At 29.0% G+C, this 18,521-nt stretch overlaps 4 protein-coding genes across 4 annotated transcripts; 3 read left to right on the top strand and 1 right to left on the bottom strand.

Annotated features, from left to right (window-relative positions):
- The first annotated feature begins 3,558 nt into the window (after positions 1–3,558).
- LOC127263050 (uncharacterized) lies at positions 3,559–4,698 on the top strand. Its single transcript, XM_051291979.1, has 2 exons — positions 3,559–3,962; positions 4,062–4,698. Exons 1-2 carry the CDS (start codon positions 3,773–3,775, stop codon positions 4,283–4,285), a joined length of 414 nt encoding a protein of 137 aa, XP_051147936.1. The 5' UTR covers positions 3,559–3,772; the 3' UTR covers positions 4,286–4,698.
- Positions 4,699–7,605: 2,907 nt separating this feature from the next.
- On the top strand, positions 7,606–9,625 carry LOC127263123 (uncharacterized). Its single transcript, XM_051292087.1, has 2 exons — positions 7,606–7,905; positions 9,313–9,625. Exons 1-2 carry the CDS (start codon positions 7,662–7,664, stop codon positions 9,456–9,458), a joined length of 390 nt encoding a protein of 129 aa, XP_051148044.1. The 5' UTR covers positions 7,606–7,661; the 3' UTR covers positions 9,459–9,625.
- Positions 9,626–9,787: 162 nt separating this feature from the next.
- Positions 9,788–14,101, top strand: LOC127263122 (uncharacterized). Its single transcript, XM_051292086.1, has 4 exons — positions 9,788–9,879; positions 11,721–12,285; positions 12,395–12,570; positions 13,605–14,101. The coding sequence occupies exons 2-4, from the start codon at positions 11,860–11,862 to the stop codon at positions 13,774–13,776; spliced, it is 774 nt and encodes a 257-aa protein (XP_051148043.1). The 5' UTR covers positions 9,788–9,879; positions 11,721–11,859; the 3' UTR covers positions 13,777–14,101.
- A 2,000-nt stretch (positions 14,102–16,101) lies between these two features.
- Positions 16,102–17,131, bottom strand: LOC127263054 (protein LURP-one-related 12-like). The gene is made up of 2 exons (XM_051291988.1): positions 16,794–17,131; positions 16,102–16,683 (listed from the first exon to the last, which is right to left on the bottom strand). The coding sequence occupies exons 1-2, from the start codon at positions 17,010–17,012 to the stop codon at positions 16,258–16,260; spliced, it is 645 nt and encodes a 214-aa protein (XP_051147945.1). The 5' UTR covers positions 17,013–17,131; the 3' UTR covers positions 16,102–16,257.
- Between the last annotated feature and the right edge of the window lie 1,390 nt (positions 17,132–18,521).

Genomic DNA, 18,521 nt, shown 5'->3' with positions numbered 1-18,521 from the left:
ATTTGATTTATGTACTCTGTTAGGGTGTTAAATTTAGAAAATCAAACCGCACGTAAAATATAGAAATGTCTTATGCTGAAATCAAGTATTGTATGTGTTGGGTGCGACTATATCATGTGTTGTTAAGTTATGTTTTGTATTTGTATTATATTAAAATATACTGTGTTTTGTTTATGGTAACACCGTGTGCTATTCAGCACTGTAGCCCGCCGTCTACTCAAATATAAACAATTTAATTTAATGAATATGATCAAATTTAAATGCTCCTTTCGTCCCTAAAAAAATAGTTACATTTTCTATTTATATCAGTCTTAGAATAAGGATACTTTTTATATATATATATATAATTGTACTACATAACTAATATAATAAATACTCTTACAATTTACAATGAATTATACAAATGTCATTACTTTTACTTTACACAATACAAGTAAAAATATTTTTGTCCTTTTTTTCTACAAACTAATATAATATTAATATTAAAAAATCAATTAAGTAAAAAGCAAATATCATTCATGATATGGCAAAGAGTTAGTATAAATGTAATAAATTTAAAATTAAATATCTAAAATTTGTCGACAAATAAAATTGGGTGCGGCCAATATGTGAGGAGGAAAAGATTAGTACAATTAGTGGTGATGTATGTTTATGTCTCTGTTGATTTTCCGACAAGTGTTTGGACACTTTGTTACATGTACGGTGTGGAAAGTGATGTATGCTTCTTTTTTTTTTTTTCTAGAATTTTTTTTTCATTTTATTTTCTTATTACATTTACATGTTAGATTATTATTATTGCATACTTTAAATTATGGCTTCGACAAAGTTATATTAAGTTTTGAAATGTTTATATTGAGTTGAAATGATAAGAGTATATTATATATATATATATCTACAAAATATTACAGGTGTGTTTTTTGGGTTTGGTTGGAGAAAATTTTAGTTTAAATTTGCTTTTAAAATAATATTATTGAGATACTTTGTAAAAAAAAAAATAATAATATTTTTAGAAAATATAAAGTTTAATTAGTAAAATTTGAAAACTTCTTGTAAAAAGAAACACCCTACATCTAAAGTATTATTCAAAAAAATAATTAATTAATTAAAAACACACGCACGCACACATTGGATATTTGATTAGATTTTATAAATAAAAAATAAATATTTATTATAGTATTGAGATTATAATGTGAAAAATAAATTGAAAAAAAAAAACTTTATTTTTATTTTATAAAAAGAGTATATTTATTATTCTTTAAAATTTTAAGATTCTATTTATATATATATATATATTAAAAGAATTAATATTATCATCTTTAATATTTTTTATATTGAATTAATTATATAATCTTTTTTCATAAAATACCATACTCCCTCCGTCCTATTGAAAAATATTGTCATTTTCTATTTTCGTCCGTCTCAAAACAAAATTACCATTTTCTAATTTAGTAATATAATAAATACTTTTTCAACTTACACTATGATACAAATGTCATTACTTTTATATTACACAATACTAAAAAAAGGTATTTTTGTCTTTTTCATTATAACCCATTATAATACTAATATTAAAATATATACGTGCAAAAAGTAAACGGTAACCTTACACCGGGAGAGAGGGATTCACCTTTCACTATTAAAACAATCAAAATTAAAAAAACTGCTACCATCATAGAAATATATTCCAGTTTAGAAGAATCCACCAACTATAAATTAATTAATATTAGCCCTTTATTGACTAATTATGGTTTAAAATTTAAAATTGAATTATTACTAATAAAGTAGAGGTGATGAATGATATGTGTTCAATTATTATTATTATTATTATTTTTATTTTATTATAATTTAGTAAAAAAGGGAAGAATTAAAAGTAAAGTGAAAAATTGCAACCAATAGAAAGTAAAAGGACTGCCAGAAAAAAATGGATCATACATAATGCTTTCACACGCCTCACATGACAAAACACACACCTCACCCCACCAATAAATAATTAAATATTAATTATATTATTATTATTATTATTATTATAATTATTATTATTTAATTACGTTACTTTATATGTATAATATTATTCATTGATATCATCATCATCTACAACCTTCCTTTAAAAAAGGTTTTGGTTTGGTCATCAATTTTTTTATTAATTTGAATTTTGTAGGAGTTTATTTAAAAATAAAAAATAAATAAAATTACCTTTTGTATAAAAAATAGGTATGTTTCCATACGCAATTATACGAGTAATAGTTATATACTCCCTCCTTCCGAAAACTATAGTTTGAGTTAGATTTGACACGAGATTTAAGAAATATTGATATTATATTAGTAGTGAATAAAAAATACAGGTAAAAGACTTATGAGTGTATTAATGTAAAAAGTAGTAGCAATTGTGTAATAATAATAAAAAAATAAAGGTAGTTTTATAGTGATATGATTATTTATAGAAATGAGACTATTGTTTTAGAACGGACAAAAATAGTAAACAAGACTACTGTATTGGGACGAAGCGAGTATAATATATTCTCTCAATCGAGTAGAAATATACTGTGTTTGTTCAATAAAATTGTTTGAAAAATATATTTTTTTTTATTTGAGATATAGAAAATCGGATAAGTATATTAAAAACAGTAAGTATTTTGTCAATATGTTTAATTGTATAGTCATTGTTTGTAAGAAATGGATAAAAAAATTATTCCCACCATAAAATAATGTTCAAATTTTGTTGACATAAGAATTAAGAAAAATAATATTTTAGTATTATTTATGTATTATTTGTAAGGATGAAATTGAGATTTTATAGAACATTTGTCTAAAAAAAAAAAAAAAATTGTTATTTTTTTTTATTTAAAAAAATGTATTTTTACTAAATATGAATATGAGCATACCTAACATTGTTAAGTATGCTTATATATGTCGTGAATGACCAAATAAGATAATAATAAATATTCTTTTCGATGAAAGAAAAAAAAGTATATAATTTTTATTTAAATATTTCGTGTATGTATATTTGTCACAACCAAACAAATCAATTTATTAAAAAAACCCATTATTTATTTATTTATTTTTATTTAATAAACTCTTGACCCTTCTTCCCAACCAGAGGCCTCATCTCCTTCCGTGTGGTGCACTTCCTAATTCCACCTTTTCCAATTTTATTTATCTTTTTCATTTTTATTTTTTAATATAAAAAAAAACCCATTTTCCACTTCATCTTTCTTCTCTTTTTTTATTCTCAAAATTCTCAATTTTTTATTATTTGATTTCTGTATTTTTCGAAAAAAATTTATATATATATTTTTTTCACAAATATCTTTTTGTATTGATATTTGAATATTAATTATTATATCAAAATATAGTACAAATTAAAAAATATATATAAAAATACTTCAATTAACATTTATAATACTAATATAAAGATATTTATAAAAATATTATATAAATATAAAAATATTTTTTTTTAATATTAAATACACAAAATATAAATGTGACATTTTAAGACCTAGGACAAAACCCTTTATTTTTTTATCTATTTATATACAGAGGGGAGGAGCTATTGGCCTTATTAGTGTTATTTTAATGTCGTGGCCGGACACCAACTCGGACACAGCCTTCCTTCTGCAGTAGCAATAATAATATTATTATTAAACACCAAATAAATACAAATTGATTATAATAATAATATTATTATTATTATTATATTTGCATTTGTATATCTATCTGTATTTGTATTTTTATTTGGTATTTGGGAATTGTTGATGGTTAGTTCTTGATCTTGATGTCGTCCATGTTGACCTCTCAAGGTTTGGTCTTCGCCACCGCCATGGCCGTCTCCGCCGGCACCATCATCCTCTTCGATCTCCTCCGCGACAAATACTTCCCCCACCACCACCACCACCACCCGCCGCCGCCGCCGCCGCCAAATCGGAATCGGAATCCTCCCCCCCTCAAATCTTGCCTCTCTTCAGGTACCCCTACCCCTACCTATACATACATATATATAATTATATATATATATATATAAATTGTTAATTTTTAAAAGTGGGTTTCAATTTGGGGATTTTTAGGAAACAAGAAAAGCAAAAAAAGAGTGCAATTCGCTGAGGATGTCAAAGAATCCAAAGGAAACGGAGAAATCTACCGGCGGCGGCGCCGGGAATCCGATCACGGCGCCGCCGCCGCCAATTGCGGCAACGAAACTCTCGAACTGAAAAAAATGCCGGCGAATCGGGCGGCGCTGTACAGCGGGATTCTCCGGGATCGCCTCCACCGTATGGAATATTCTTACTAATTCCATCTCCGGCGGCGGCGGCGGCGACAATGCTTCTGGTTTAGTTTCTCTGTAACTTTTCCGGCGACGGTTCAAATTGTGTAGAAAAAAACAGGGATTTGTTGTAAATACAGAATTGTAATTGGTGAAAAAAAAAAAAAAAATCCCCAAATTTTAGGGCTTTATGAATTGTCGTGTCGATTTGTGAATGGGAAACACAATTTCTGGCCAGAAATATTTTATTATTTTTTGTGCAGAACGAAACCAGAAACTTCAGTTGCAGGTCCACCCATGGCTGACAGAGGCTTTTTTGCAGAAGAGTCCCTCCATTTCCGGAAAATTCGCAGCACTCCCCCGGAGGTTCGTTTGACCATTTTACCCCTCGTTCAATTAATTTGTAAACCAATTGAAATAAATTGTGACCCCACGTATATTGAAATTGGGAAATTTAATTTACAGTAGTTATTTAATTGAAATTGGGAAATTTAATTTACAGTAGTTATTTAATTGAAATTAATTATGACCCTACATATATATATATATAGAAAATTAATTTTGCTATTCGATTTTTTGGTTTTTTTATGTTCATTATTTGAATATTAGATGAGATTTTTATTATTATTATCATTATTTTTTATATAATGTAGAAATATGCCGTCGCTACCTGAAAATGTGCACGGGTAAATACCAGATAAGATTTTTGTTCACGTGATTTCATAGTTCTTGTCATCATGCATGTGAACATGTTTATAGATACATAATTTATGTATATATATGTGTGATGTACATAGTAGTTTGGTAATTTGGGATATTTTAAAATGAAATAGATTGAAATAATGCTTAAAATAAAATTTAAATAATGAATATAGTGTTTTATTGAATAAATATATATATATTCTAATTAAAATAAGAGGAAAATACAGGTGAATGAATTTTTAGTAAGTTCTTTTTTTCCAATGATGTACAAACTAGCTTTCCTTAGGGTGTGTTTGTTTGGGAGTTTGCATTTTGAGTTGGGATTTGAATAGTAAAAATTATGAATTTGAATAGTTGTATGATGTGATATAAATAGGGTTTGATGTGATGTTTTGAATGTAAAATTGATTTTTAGTATAATATAAAAAATGAAAAATAGGTGTTTGATTTGATGTTTTTTGGGGAAAAAAATTGGATGAATAGTGGAAATCCACCAAAATCCTTCAAACAAACACACCCTACATAAATAATTTTTACTTATTTGGTGTTATTTATTTTTTAAAAAATATTACATTAAATATATATATTTTTTACAAAATATCAAATCAAATACTCCCTCCGTCCCATGTATTATGGGTCTATTACTGTAAATACGAGAATTTAGGTAAAATGTAATTAGTAAGTAATTAAGAAGTGTATTAATAAAAATAATTGTGGATTAAGATTAAGATAACTAAATAATTTAATTAAAATTAAAAAAATTATAAAATTTAAAATTTAAAATGAGATTAAAGTGTATAATTATATTTTCAAAAAATGAATGGACAAATTATGTGGGACGAAGGGAGTATGATTTTTTTTTATTTTTTTTTCAAATTTTCACAATTTCAAAAATCTCATGTCTTTGTAGAATCATTAATTTAGGTCCATTCAAAATTAAGATATGTTTTTAACAATTGGATTTAGATCGAAAGAAATTGCCTAAGTTCAAATTTCTTTGAATCTCAGTCCAAATTTTGAATATGACGATATAACCTTTTTATAAAATACTATTTTCGTCTCACCGAAATTGAACCATTTGATTAGGGATATGGTATTTAAGGTGAGAATATTTAATTACTTAATAATAATCAGTTATGATATTATTATATTATTTTTTTGTATAATTAATAATATTTATAGTTTTAAAGTAAATTTAATATATATGATTAAAAAAATTAAAATATATATTTAAATATTTAAAAATTATATAGCAATTAAAAGAGATATGCAATATGAATATCATTTCGTAAGAGAATAAAATTTTCTATAATACAAGTAAATAAAAAAATATTTTTGTTTATTTATAATGAACATAAATCAATTTTATAAAAGATGTGTAGTTTTAAATATAGATAGAAATATTTATTTTTTTAAGAGAGATATAGAAATAAATGGGTTTTGAGTGAGTCCTACGTCATTTATAATATTGTATGTTATGTAGTTAATTAAGTTGATTTATATTTGTTAAATATGTTACGCAAAAATAGAAAAGTATCAATTGTTACAGGACAGATAAAAATAAAAAAAGTGTCAATTGTGGTGGAACGAATGGAGTAAATTATACTGTGTATCATAGTTCAATATGTTTTTATACTTTGTGTCTTTCACATTTGTGAAGCTATAATATTGGGTATTTATTTGTTTATATTTTAAATAAAAAAGTTTACAATTAAATTTATTTTCAATTAAAAAAAATATTATTTTTATCACTAATTATTACAGCAAAATTAAAATACTAATTAAATAAAAAAATATTATTCAAATTAAAATCAACGACTCATATTTTCTTTTGGCATTTCGTTTTATTTTGATATTATTTTAGTTTTAATTTCTTTTTAAACAACAACTTGAATTTAATATTTTATAAAATCTAATACTCTTTTAATTTCAATTAAATATATTTTTTTATTATCTGTGTCTATTCCACCCTCGCTCCATTAGATTATTTTTATGGAGCAACTTATATATATATATATTTTTTATTTGATAAAATTTACTAATTTAATTATATTTAATAAATATAAACCAATTTAACTGTCTTTATAACATATAATCATGCATCATCTAACATTCATTTAAAATTTTTTGATTTTATTTTTCATCAATAAACAAATATTTTTATTTATAATTAAAAATCTCAATCTTCTATAAAAAGTAATTTATGTTATTTGGGGGAGCCAACGAGTTTTTCCGATGGCTTTTCGATGATTAATTCCGATGAATATTGAGGTTTAGAGTGTCGAACAGATCTCCAATCATAATTACCTCAGTCTTGATTTTAAAATTAAATTAAATAAGTATTCATTAATAAGTTAAATAATACTTATAAAATAGCCGCAGACAAATCAATAAGTCGGCCAACTAATGAAATAAAATATATTAATATTTTATGTCAAATAAAAACAGAAGGTATTAATCCTTCTATCAGTTAAGACATTGTTTAAATATTTGAGCATGAAATTTTAATAAAATGAATAATAATGTAAAAATTACTATAAATTTAGAATACGGATGAAAATTATTTATTTGATATTTACTATTTAAAAAAAAAAATAAAATCGGTTTTAGTTAATTAATTAACTTTTTTTATTGGCTAAAAGTGTAACTTCAAAGAACAATCTAGAATTTAGCTTTGGGAGGGCAAAGGTTACCGGCAAAAATGGCGTCCCTCCTCCTTCCCTTTCCCACCGCGTTCAATTCCCGGCGACAGAGCAGCCTTACAAAGCCCGCGATTTACAATTGCGCCGCCGAAAACCGGACGCCCTTATCCACTCCTGTTGGCGCTTATAAATTTGATTTCCACCGTCCGTTTCGCTTCAGGCGTAATTATTGGTCTGGCCGTTGCCGCGCCGCCGTTCCACCACCGGAGCCACCTTCCGAGAAGTACCGACCTTCCACTTCAGGTATCGTTTGCGGATTTCGTTGAATTCTCACGTTTTTAACATTTAGTTATGCCCTAGACTAGAATTAATTGTAATTTCTGAAGAGCTTATGCTTTACAAAATCTCACAGGAACCTTTCATTTCTATTGTGAACTGATAGTAACTAAAATTCAGTCAAATATAGGCGTCCTGGATGATCCATTGATTGATTTAACTTTCAATTGAAGAACATATGGCGTTACTGAGTTAGTGAGGTTGAAATTTTTTCGATGAAATAATCCTTTTCCTTCTTAATCCCTAACGTTTAACTACATAGAAATTAATGCATAAAATCACCAGGGGCAGAGTAAATCTGTTTTTAGTAGGAGGTATCAATAGGATTGCATTCAAGGATATGGGGTTTGTTTGATTTGGGGTTGAGATTGAGGTTCTTATTTTAAATAGTATTTTGATGTAATTTTTGTTCGAGAAATAGTGTATTTAATTGTAACTGTGTAATGGTGATTTGTTGTATATGAACGGACTTCACTTGACAATAATACATACAACACGTATTACATCAAACTTGCACATTTCGCATGTTAGCACAGCACAAATAATGTTATACAATGTAATGTAACTAATAACCAATCTTTTTTATTGTATTGCTGAATTCAGGGTTATGAGTTCTAATTTTGAAGAAATTCGATATGGTTTCCCCTTGTAAAATGTTTGCACCATTGTCTTCTTTAATTTTTTGTGTGGAATGAAGCTACTAGCATGTTAATTTAAAGTCGAGGATTCTTTTGTGTACTGACTATCTTTGAGAATAAATTTTGATGACGTTAATCTTGATGAGAAATGGAACTTGAGCACGTTTCTTGGAGGATCACACAGTTAGTAGTCGAGTAGAACTGAGTTGCTGCGTGATGCTACGGAATGGTGTGTAAAGAAGGTTGTTTCTATAATGGTGGAGTCTTAATCTTATAATAAAGCAATTATGAACAGGCGCCCTTTTACGGGTTTGTGGTCGTTCCAAGCAATTTTCTGGTTGAATTTATAGAGCGCCATAGATTTTGTAAATGTCCCCATAACATATCGACATAGATGCAATACTGTTACGCATGTTTGCTGGATATGTCTCACTTGAATTTGGTAGGAATTTTGATTCGTGCAGCAAGAACTAATTGGTACTACTATTACAATTGAGTTCATATGGTTATTGTTATGCTTATTGTGACCTAATATTAATCTTGAGTTTTGAATGATTTTTCTTTCTTTTAACTCTTTAGTTTCCTTTTTCTGTTTCTTATTTTGATTTAAATTTTTCCGCACCCTACCTTAATCGACTTCCACTTCCATGGTATTTCAATACTCCATCTTCCGTTTCCTTGTGTCTCGATTCAGTTGCAAGATTTTAAAGGGTGTTATTCGATTGATCTTTATCAGGTCTAGCGGCAACTTTCACCAGAGTTAAAGATACTCTGCAGGTCTTCTTCGCCGTTCTATTCTGGATGTCTCTTTTCTTTTGGTCTTCTGCGTGGGATGGAGGGAACAACGGCAGACCTAATAAGAGAACTCGAAATAGGAAATAATACATTACGCTTGTACGATATGTGTGCATATATATACATACTTATAGAAGTCCAAAATAGAAGTATATATAATAATACATTAAGATCTGTCGTAGTTACTAAGAATCGTTCTAATCCAGGCACGATTGAGCCCATCTACAGTAATAAGAACTTAAAGAATTATAGAACTCAGATTCTTGTTTTCTACTAAAACCCTCGATAGAAACACCATTTGCTAGCTGATCGACAGTACTGAGGTATGCTTGCTGTTTCTTGAATCAAATCCAGAATTGTCAATCACTCTTATGTCTTCATTTCTTGTATATAACCGTGTTTTCTCTTCGCCCAGCAGACATCGTCTTATCCATTTGCTTCCTCCTGGATGAAGAAACTCAAAATTCCTCTCGGAACATTATGCAGAAGACATCCAGCCCTCGACCAGGTATGGTTTCCTCGGCGTTGTCTTGTTTTACTTATGCCATTGGTTTTGTTGCATTTCAAAATGATCGAGGATTAATAGAAGTAGGCAATATATCCTTCGCCCCGACTAGTAGACATATTATGCTATTTAAAGCGACCGCAAACAATAGATATGTTTTCTTATTTAGTAAGTATAAATTCTACCATAGTAATAAGATATTTATTCATATCAAGTAAAACATTTCGAACTAGATGTGAATCCTTACAATCCATTGGTTTTAATTTGTAAGATATACATTTACTTTAATTACATAATTTATATATATGTGTGTGTAAAGATTGTTTTGTTCTGGTATTATAATTTGATACATAATATTAATGTAAATAAGTGTAAGTTTGAAAAAATTTATTCTATATTGTGGAGTCATTTATAGAAAAAAGAGATGTATCTTTCAATTTACATATAGATATTTTTAGAGATTGAGTTTTGGAAAAATTTTAAAAATATTAAAAGCAGAGTATTTGATACGATGTTTTATAAGAAACAATGAGTATTTTGATATTGAAAAAAAATATGGCTGCTGGTCAAGCTAAGTTAGCGTGATGTTAATTTAATCGGATCAATATATATTATACACATAATTATAACTAACATATATTTATACGGATGTCGGATAGAGGGAGTGTTATTATTCTTTTATATCAATTTGCAAATAGTAAATGTATTTACAGATAACTAATGTAGGAAGTATTATGTATGCCTATTCAACAATATAGCGGGTAAGGTTGTCGAAGTGACAATCCCCATCCATACCTTCCATAATGAATCGGGTAATTAGAGATAGCACATGCCTATGTTTAGGTCGGGTGTACCGATTATGGCTCAAGATCATTGGAGGAGAATAAGATAGATAGATCGGGACAACTCATGACCCGTGCCCAAAAATGGGACACGGTGCGCGGTCCACCCTTGCGTCGGCACATGATTGTTCAACGATCAACAAACACCCGAGCCCGATCAGTATTTTGAGTATATATATATATATATTTAAAAATATAAGATTAAATATTGTTTTTTATATAATCGATATAATTTTTTATACTTGATGTTAAAAGTGATTTTTATCTAAAAACCAAAATTAATACACTCTCGTACATTTTTCTTATTTTTGGTATATGGACTTTATTTACACTGGTATTAAACCATTAATTTTGAGTTTTAACTTTCAAACAAATTATAAAAAGTATTTACAAAGGTTAAATATATATTCTAACTATATTCGAATAAAAAATATATCGAAATGTCAGCATCTCCCATGATAACAAATTTAATTGCTTGTTCTTAATAGAAATTTCCTCTTGGAATTGGAAAACTCTTTATAGAGGTTCGATACCTAATATAAATATTTTTGTTATTTTTTTAAATTTATAATATATATTAATATAATAATTAATAGTTAAAAATCAACACGAAAGAAAGTAATAATACTCCCTAGAATGAGACGAAAGTAATATTTGTTTTATTGAATATTATTATACAAATAAAAAATTTAAATTTAAAACGTTAATATAACAAACTCCAAATTCCAAAATAAATGAAGCCTATTTACAAACTTGTATTTGATGTCAACATCTTATCCTAAAATCAGTTGTGCTGTCAGTTCTAATTCAATCCGCCTTTTTCTTTAATCACTAAATTAAATGTTTAATTAATTGTCTAATCTTTTTACTAACAAACAAATCCCTCTTTCCAACTGTAAAGTCGTCGGCGAAACCCTAAAACCTCCGCCGCCGTCACCATCACCACCCCCTCCACGTGACCAACTTTTTCTTCTTTTACCCATTGGGAAAAAATCTCTGCAGATTTCTCTCATATATATATCCAATCCTACCCTCATTCCATTCCCCGCTATAAATCCTCTCGCCGCCGTGTCCGCCATTTCTCCGCCTCCTCAACACGGCGGAGCTCCGCCGCCGGCCACCGCATTAATTAGGCTGAATTATGTTACTGAGGAGTTCTTCCACGCCAATTTTGAATCCATGGAAACCCAGTTCGGTAACCGGGTCCGGGTCCTCACCCGAAACTATATCCCCAATAACCCGAACCCGGTTGTTCTGCCCGACGATGGCGGCGGATGTGACTTCACCGGAGGTGAATTCTCCGGCGAGTTCGAAGAAAAGCCTGTGGCCGCCGGCGACGATTAATTATAAAGAGACGAAAGACGGAGGTCCGGCCGGAGGGTCCATTTTCCTGTCGAGCTCCGGATTGGGCGGCGGAGGCGCCGGCGGTTCTGGGTGGACCTGCGGCGACGGGAGAAGCTCCGACGGCGATCCGGTGAGCTGTACGGAAGCTTATTACGAGACGATGATAAAAGCGAATCCAGGGAATCCTCTGTTGCTGTCGAATTATGCTAAATTTTTGAAAGAGGTAAATCGAATTGAATCCGCCATTGATTGATTTTCTTACAAAGCTTTTATTAGTGTTCGGACATGGAGATTAATCGGCGACGGCCGGCGGTCGGAATTTGTTGGTGTAGGTTAAGGGAGAGCTGAGAAAGGCCGAGGAGGTATGTGGGAGGGCCATTTTGGCCGATCCTATGGATGTTAACTATATGATGTCTGTATACGCCGATTTGCTGTGGCAAATATACGGCGACGCTAAAAGAGCCGACGAGTATTTCGATCGGGCTGTAAGAACTCATCCCGACGATTGGTGAGTCGCGATTTATTCGTCGATAATTTTGTCTGAATTTCCATCCATGACATATACAAAGCTCGTGGATCCGAGATAAATACTTTTGCGTTATTTTGTGGATTTTACCACAAATTTTTATTATATCAAATAACTATTCAAATTCAACTTTTTATTATTCAAAAATTCAAACCAAAAAATTAAAACCCAAGGACAAACACTTAGATTGTGTTCCTTTGTGAGTTTTACCACTGATTTTTATTATTCAAATTCTTTTTTCTTTTCTTCAAAAGTATCAAATCAAACCATTTTTTTAATATTATACTACAAATTTATTATATATCCACGATATCACATTAACATTACTTAAATTCAACTATTTAATGTTTAAAAATCCAAACTCAAAAACTAAAAGCCACAAACAAACACACCGTTAGAGTTTTTGATATTATATATATATTTAAAAATATCTTATTAAATATCTATAATTTCTTGTAAAATATTACTGTTTTTAATTTTTTTTTTAACTCTAAACGTTATTGATATTTCGAGTTAGAGCTCAATTGGTTAAATAGTTAGAAATTTATTGAGTAATTATTTCAAAAGTATATAGTAAAAATTTTAATTTTCTAGTTCAAGTTTGAGTTGTTTCGTATAATTAACAAATCGAGAAATATAATCATGGTTTGTTCGATTTTCAATAATTGAGCTTGAGGCAAAACTAATTGAGCTCGACTAGTTGTAATTATTAATGAATTGAGATTTTGTGCAACAATGATTCAAATAGCAACTCTAGTGATCGGGTTTTTAAAATGTCTATTTAGATTTAAATAAAATTTCGACTTGTTTAGCCGTGTAAATTAAGTTTCGATTTCATCTATCTCGCGCTATTTTCATTTATATTCTACAAATCCTACCGAATTGGACTTGTCGAATGATCAATCGTTAGATATATGTTTGTGGCTCGTGCATTTTGTCGAATGTGAAGATCTCTTGATGGGTACTGGGGGATTGAATCTGACACCGGATTTTATTTTTATTTTTTGTTTTTGCAGTTATGTATTGGCTTCATATGCTCGATTCTTGTGGGATGTCGAGGATGAAGATGACAACGAAGAGGGTTACGACTCGACAAGACAGTTGTGTGAAATGTCGTCGGAGAATTCATATTCAAAATTGCATCAAGAAATGTGTCTCCGGAGGCCTCCTTTGGCCGCGGCTTCTTGATCGATTTCGTATAATTACGTTTCGAAAATAATAACAAAGATTACATTTTGGAATATGAGACACTCATTGCAATCAGAAACATGACTATGAAGAAACGCAGCAGACGGATCGCAAAGTTGCAAATAGATGCACAAAGATGACTTCAATAGTAGACAAAATCATGATTCAAGACAATCTCATTATTTTCTCCTAAAATTTCTAACATAGATTCTAGCGCATAACATATTTATATACAATACACATACAAAAATAAACAAAAAGTACACATGATTCTCCTAGTGTAACTTGTCTTGTCGGCCTAGCTTGCAGGATATTAGATTCGATCGGAAGTTTACCCAGTGTCCACTTTCGGGTAATGAATGCGAATTTTCACGTTATAAAAAAAATTAAATAATTATATTTCACACAATAATAATATAAATTGGAATATGACACTTTCGGCTCAAACAATAGCTTTACTTGGCATTATATTGTGGATGTTAATTTTTTTTTTAATGGTCAAACGGTTCTCATATAATATAAATATACAATGGACTATATATAATAGCCTAATGGGTATAATCTTTTTTTTTTTTAATCATATTTCAATAATACAAAAGTACCTATACATGGGTTTAATTTATATTTTAATTTAAATAATATTTTAATATGACATATAAATTTTTAAAAAATATAATATATTTTTATTAAAAAATCATGGTGAAATAATGTAATTTTAATTTGATAATATATATAAATGTGATTATTGAATACAACCTTAACATCATTATAATAGTAATATAATATTATAAAAAATGGTATTAAATGATAAAAAATACAATAAAATCTTATTATTCAATCACATACAAAAATTTATCAAATTACTATATAAATTTTATCTGAATTACACTATTTCATTACCATATAATAATAATAATAATGTCATGGCTTCAAATCCCCGACGCCTCAGGTCACCTGCCACACATGGTTCGCCTAGTGTGACTTTTTCATCGGACCTGGTTTACAGGATATTAGGTTTGACTGGAGATTTACCCAGTTTGCGACTGCGAATTCTCACATCTTCCAAAAATAAAAAATAAAATAATAATAATAATAATAATATGCATCTGTTTAGTCATAAAGTGGCTTCCCATATTCATTCAACCTTTGCTTTAATTTCACACATTCTATTATTTTCTTATTATTATTATTATCTTGAAGAATACTTTGCAACTTTCCAAGCACTATTAATTCATACTTTTAGATTTAAAATTAAAAAAACAAAAAAAAATTCCCCACTGGCCATTATTTACTATATACTAATTCAAATTTTATTTAATCAGTCACACATAATATAAGTAGGTAAATAATTCATCAAAGAACTGATTGAGAGCAGTTAGCCTACTTTTAATTTAGGGATTAATATTTATATAATTCAATATTATATATATATATATTCTTTAATTCAATTAATTTTGTCTTATTAATCAACACATTATAATGATATACACAACATATAATTATTATCAGTTCATATGTTGCATTGTATTTTATTAGCATAAATTATATGTTATTTGTCTTTATTACGCTAATATATATGTGATCATATTAGTGGTGGTATTTGCTCTATGAACTATAATAATATGTTATCAATTTATGTGTTATATTTATTTTGTATTAATATAAACTATTTATTGGTTATTTATATATTATGTATTATTCATATATATATATTTAATCTAAAAATGCTATCAAGGATTAATTAATAATAAAGTGATGAAATTGAGTTTTAGGCATAAGTGTTTTAGTTTGGAATACATATATAATATTTGTAAGTTATGAAAAATTGTATCGATAATATAAAAAATAATATATTGTATTAAATGTTGATTTATTATTATTTTTTTTTAAAAAGAATAAAATAAATTTATTAAAAATTGTGTTAGAATAACTTTTGTTGATTTTTTTGAGAAATTTATTATTAGTCATTATAAGTTTTAAAAAATAGTTTTAGAAAAAATTATATAATGTCAATAAATAACATGATTTTGTCCGATACAAAGGACATATTAATACTCTCTCCGGTCCTTAACAATCTATTTATTTTTTTATTTTTGTCCTTCACATAGCAAAATATCTATTTTTTTTAGCCACGGTGCTTTCTGCTTAACATTATAAATACTTTTCCAACTTACAATATATTACACAAATATCATTACATTTATATCGTACAGTACTAATAAAATTATTCTAATATTTTTTACTTTATATTTTAATATAATATTAATATTTTTAAAATTTTGTGAAAAAACAAATACATAGATATAGAACCTCAAGGACGGACTTCGGTAAGACATAAGTACCAATACAATTAATTTCACATTTAATATATTATTTTATATTTATTTATTTATTATTATTTTACATTTTTTTCATAATAAGAAAAACATTTACGTAATAAAATAGAGTATTATATATTAATACAGGGAGGAAATTTAAATATTACGTATCAATTTTGGAGCCCTCGGTGGTGAGATCCACGCAAACCCTAGCGGCGTCCTCCGCGCCGTCGTCGGCGGCGGCGCCGTGGATCTGATCGAGCACCAGCACTAATCCCATGGCGAAGGCACTGTCGAATCCACGCTTGACAGACAGCACGAAGACGTCTTTCGCGAGCACCACATTGGCGGCGACGTCCACTTTCCGGCGGATCTCCGCCACGGCCTCTTTACCGGCGTTGAAAACGGTGCAGCTCCGGCAAGCGAAGGAGCCTTCGATCTGGTACTCCTCCGCCGGATCTGTGTACACCTCCACCGTCATTCCGCTCGACCGTCCGATCATCGAAGATCTACGGACGCTGAAGAGCGCCTTCTTCCCCTCCGAGCCTTCGCCGGCGAAGCCTTCCCACCGGTGGTGCAGACTCGGCCGCTAACTCGGTCGGAAAAGGCAGAGCAACTCACTGAGTCAACTCGCCTCAACTCAACTCGACTCAGCGAGTTGGATTAAATTTTTAAAAAAATTAAATTAAATTAAATTACCTTGCGGCGGACGGTGAGGATGCACCGGCCTGAGGCGTCCATGAGGACGACTTCGCCGGCGTCGGCGGCGTCGGGTCCGTACGAGTCGACTCGGAAGACGAGCTTTCCGGTGGAATCGTAGGCCGTGAAGCCGTCGCCGGAGAAGAAGAGCGATGTTTTCATTACCGTGAGGTGCGTTTCGTCTCCGGCGACGACGTATTCTTCCTCCACAATCTTCATGGTCGATCTCGCCGGCGATTATCGGATGCGATCGAATAATCTAGAAATCAATTTTTGAGCTGAAAATGTATGCCTGTGTGTATATATATATGGAGAGTGAAGGGGCCGCATCTACTCCTTTGAATTAATTATCCTAGGATAGTTTTTTCAAAAAAATTAAAAATATTTTATTTTCTCAGATTTATGTCTACTTTTCGAATTATTATTGAAGAAAAAAAATCTTTTTTTAATAAAAAATACTCCCTCCGGTCTCTGCCACTGTGTAATTATATTCCTTTTTACTGTAAATATGAGAATTTAAGATGTGTATAATTAGTAAATAATTAATAGTAATTTTATATTATAATTAAGATAACTAATTAGTGGTATTAAAATTATAAATTAAAGGAATTAAAATGAAATTAAAATGCATAATTTCTTTTAAAAAAAAGAAATGTGAAAAAACAAATTAGACATACGAAAATAAAAAGATGAAATAGTGTAAGTGGTATGGATGAAATACTAATTTTGCAGCTATTTTTACTATTAAAAAAGAAAAAATTCACTCATCAAGAATATGAGTTATATTTTCTATTTTTGGATGTCCACTTGCAATAGTTATATTTTCCCATTTATTAACTATCTATTCAGCTACTCATTATCAATACCAAAAATGGGGGAAGGGGCTCCAACCCACCCCCAAATCCCCCTCTCATTTTTGCAGGAATCATGGAGTAACACTGTTATTCCACTCCATTTTTTTAGTGGAGTTTTTGTGGTGGTTTTTATATTTTTTGTATTTTTTGGTGTATTGTGTAATTTTAAATTTTTTAGTAGATGATATATAATTTTATATTTTAAAAAGTTATATGTAATTTTATTTTTTTTGAAAAATAATGTATAATTTTATTTTTTAAAAGTGATATAATTTTAGTTTTTGGAAAGTAATATATAATTTTATTTTTTAAATGTTAATTTTTATATATGTAATTTTTAAATAATTTATAAATTATATGTGTATGGATCTAATGTAGAAATAAATTAAAGTTGAGCTGTAATTTATAAATATGAAAAGTTATATAAAATAATATAAAAGAGGAATATATAGGGAATATATTTTTAGAGTAAAAATTGAAGTTTATGGTTGTAATAATTACTGTAGATCAACTGCATTTTTACTGTAGCAATTGCAAAAATAGAGTGGAGGGATGGAGATGGCCTAATTACTGTTATTTACACAAATACAATTTCATTACAAATAAATTCAAAAGATAAATTTATTATTTAATTTAAAATACCACAAACTATTACTCCTTCCGTTCCAAAAGATTTGTTTTATTTTTTCATTTTCGTCCGTCTCAAAACAATTGTCTTGTTTCTTTATTTAGTAGCCGTGGTCTCTATTTTATAACAAAATTATTCTTACTTTTCCATACTATCCCTAATTATTACTATAACATACTCTTTAAAATTCTTCAAAAAGCAAAGGCATTTTAATAATTTACATCATACTTTATACCAACTTTCAAT

This window comes from Andrographis paniculata, unplaced genomic scaffold (genome assembly GCF_009805555.1).
Source record: "Andrographis paniculata isolate CXL003 unplaced genomic scaffold, ASM980555v1 Contig66END, whole genome shotgun sequence".
Lineage (NCBI taxonomy): Eukaryota > Viridiplantae > Streptophyta > Magnoliopsida > Lamiales > Acanthaceae > Andrographis > Andrographis paniculata.
Note: the sequence above shows the minus strand (reverse complement) of the source record. Positions and strands in the feature narration are given on the sequence as shown.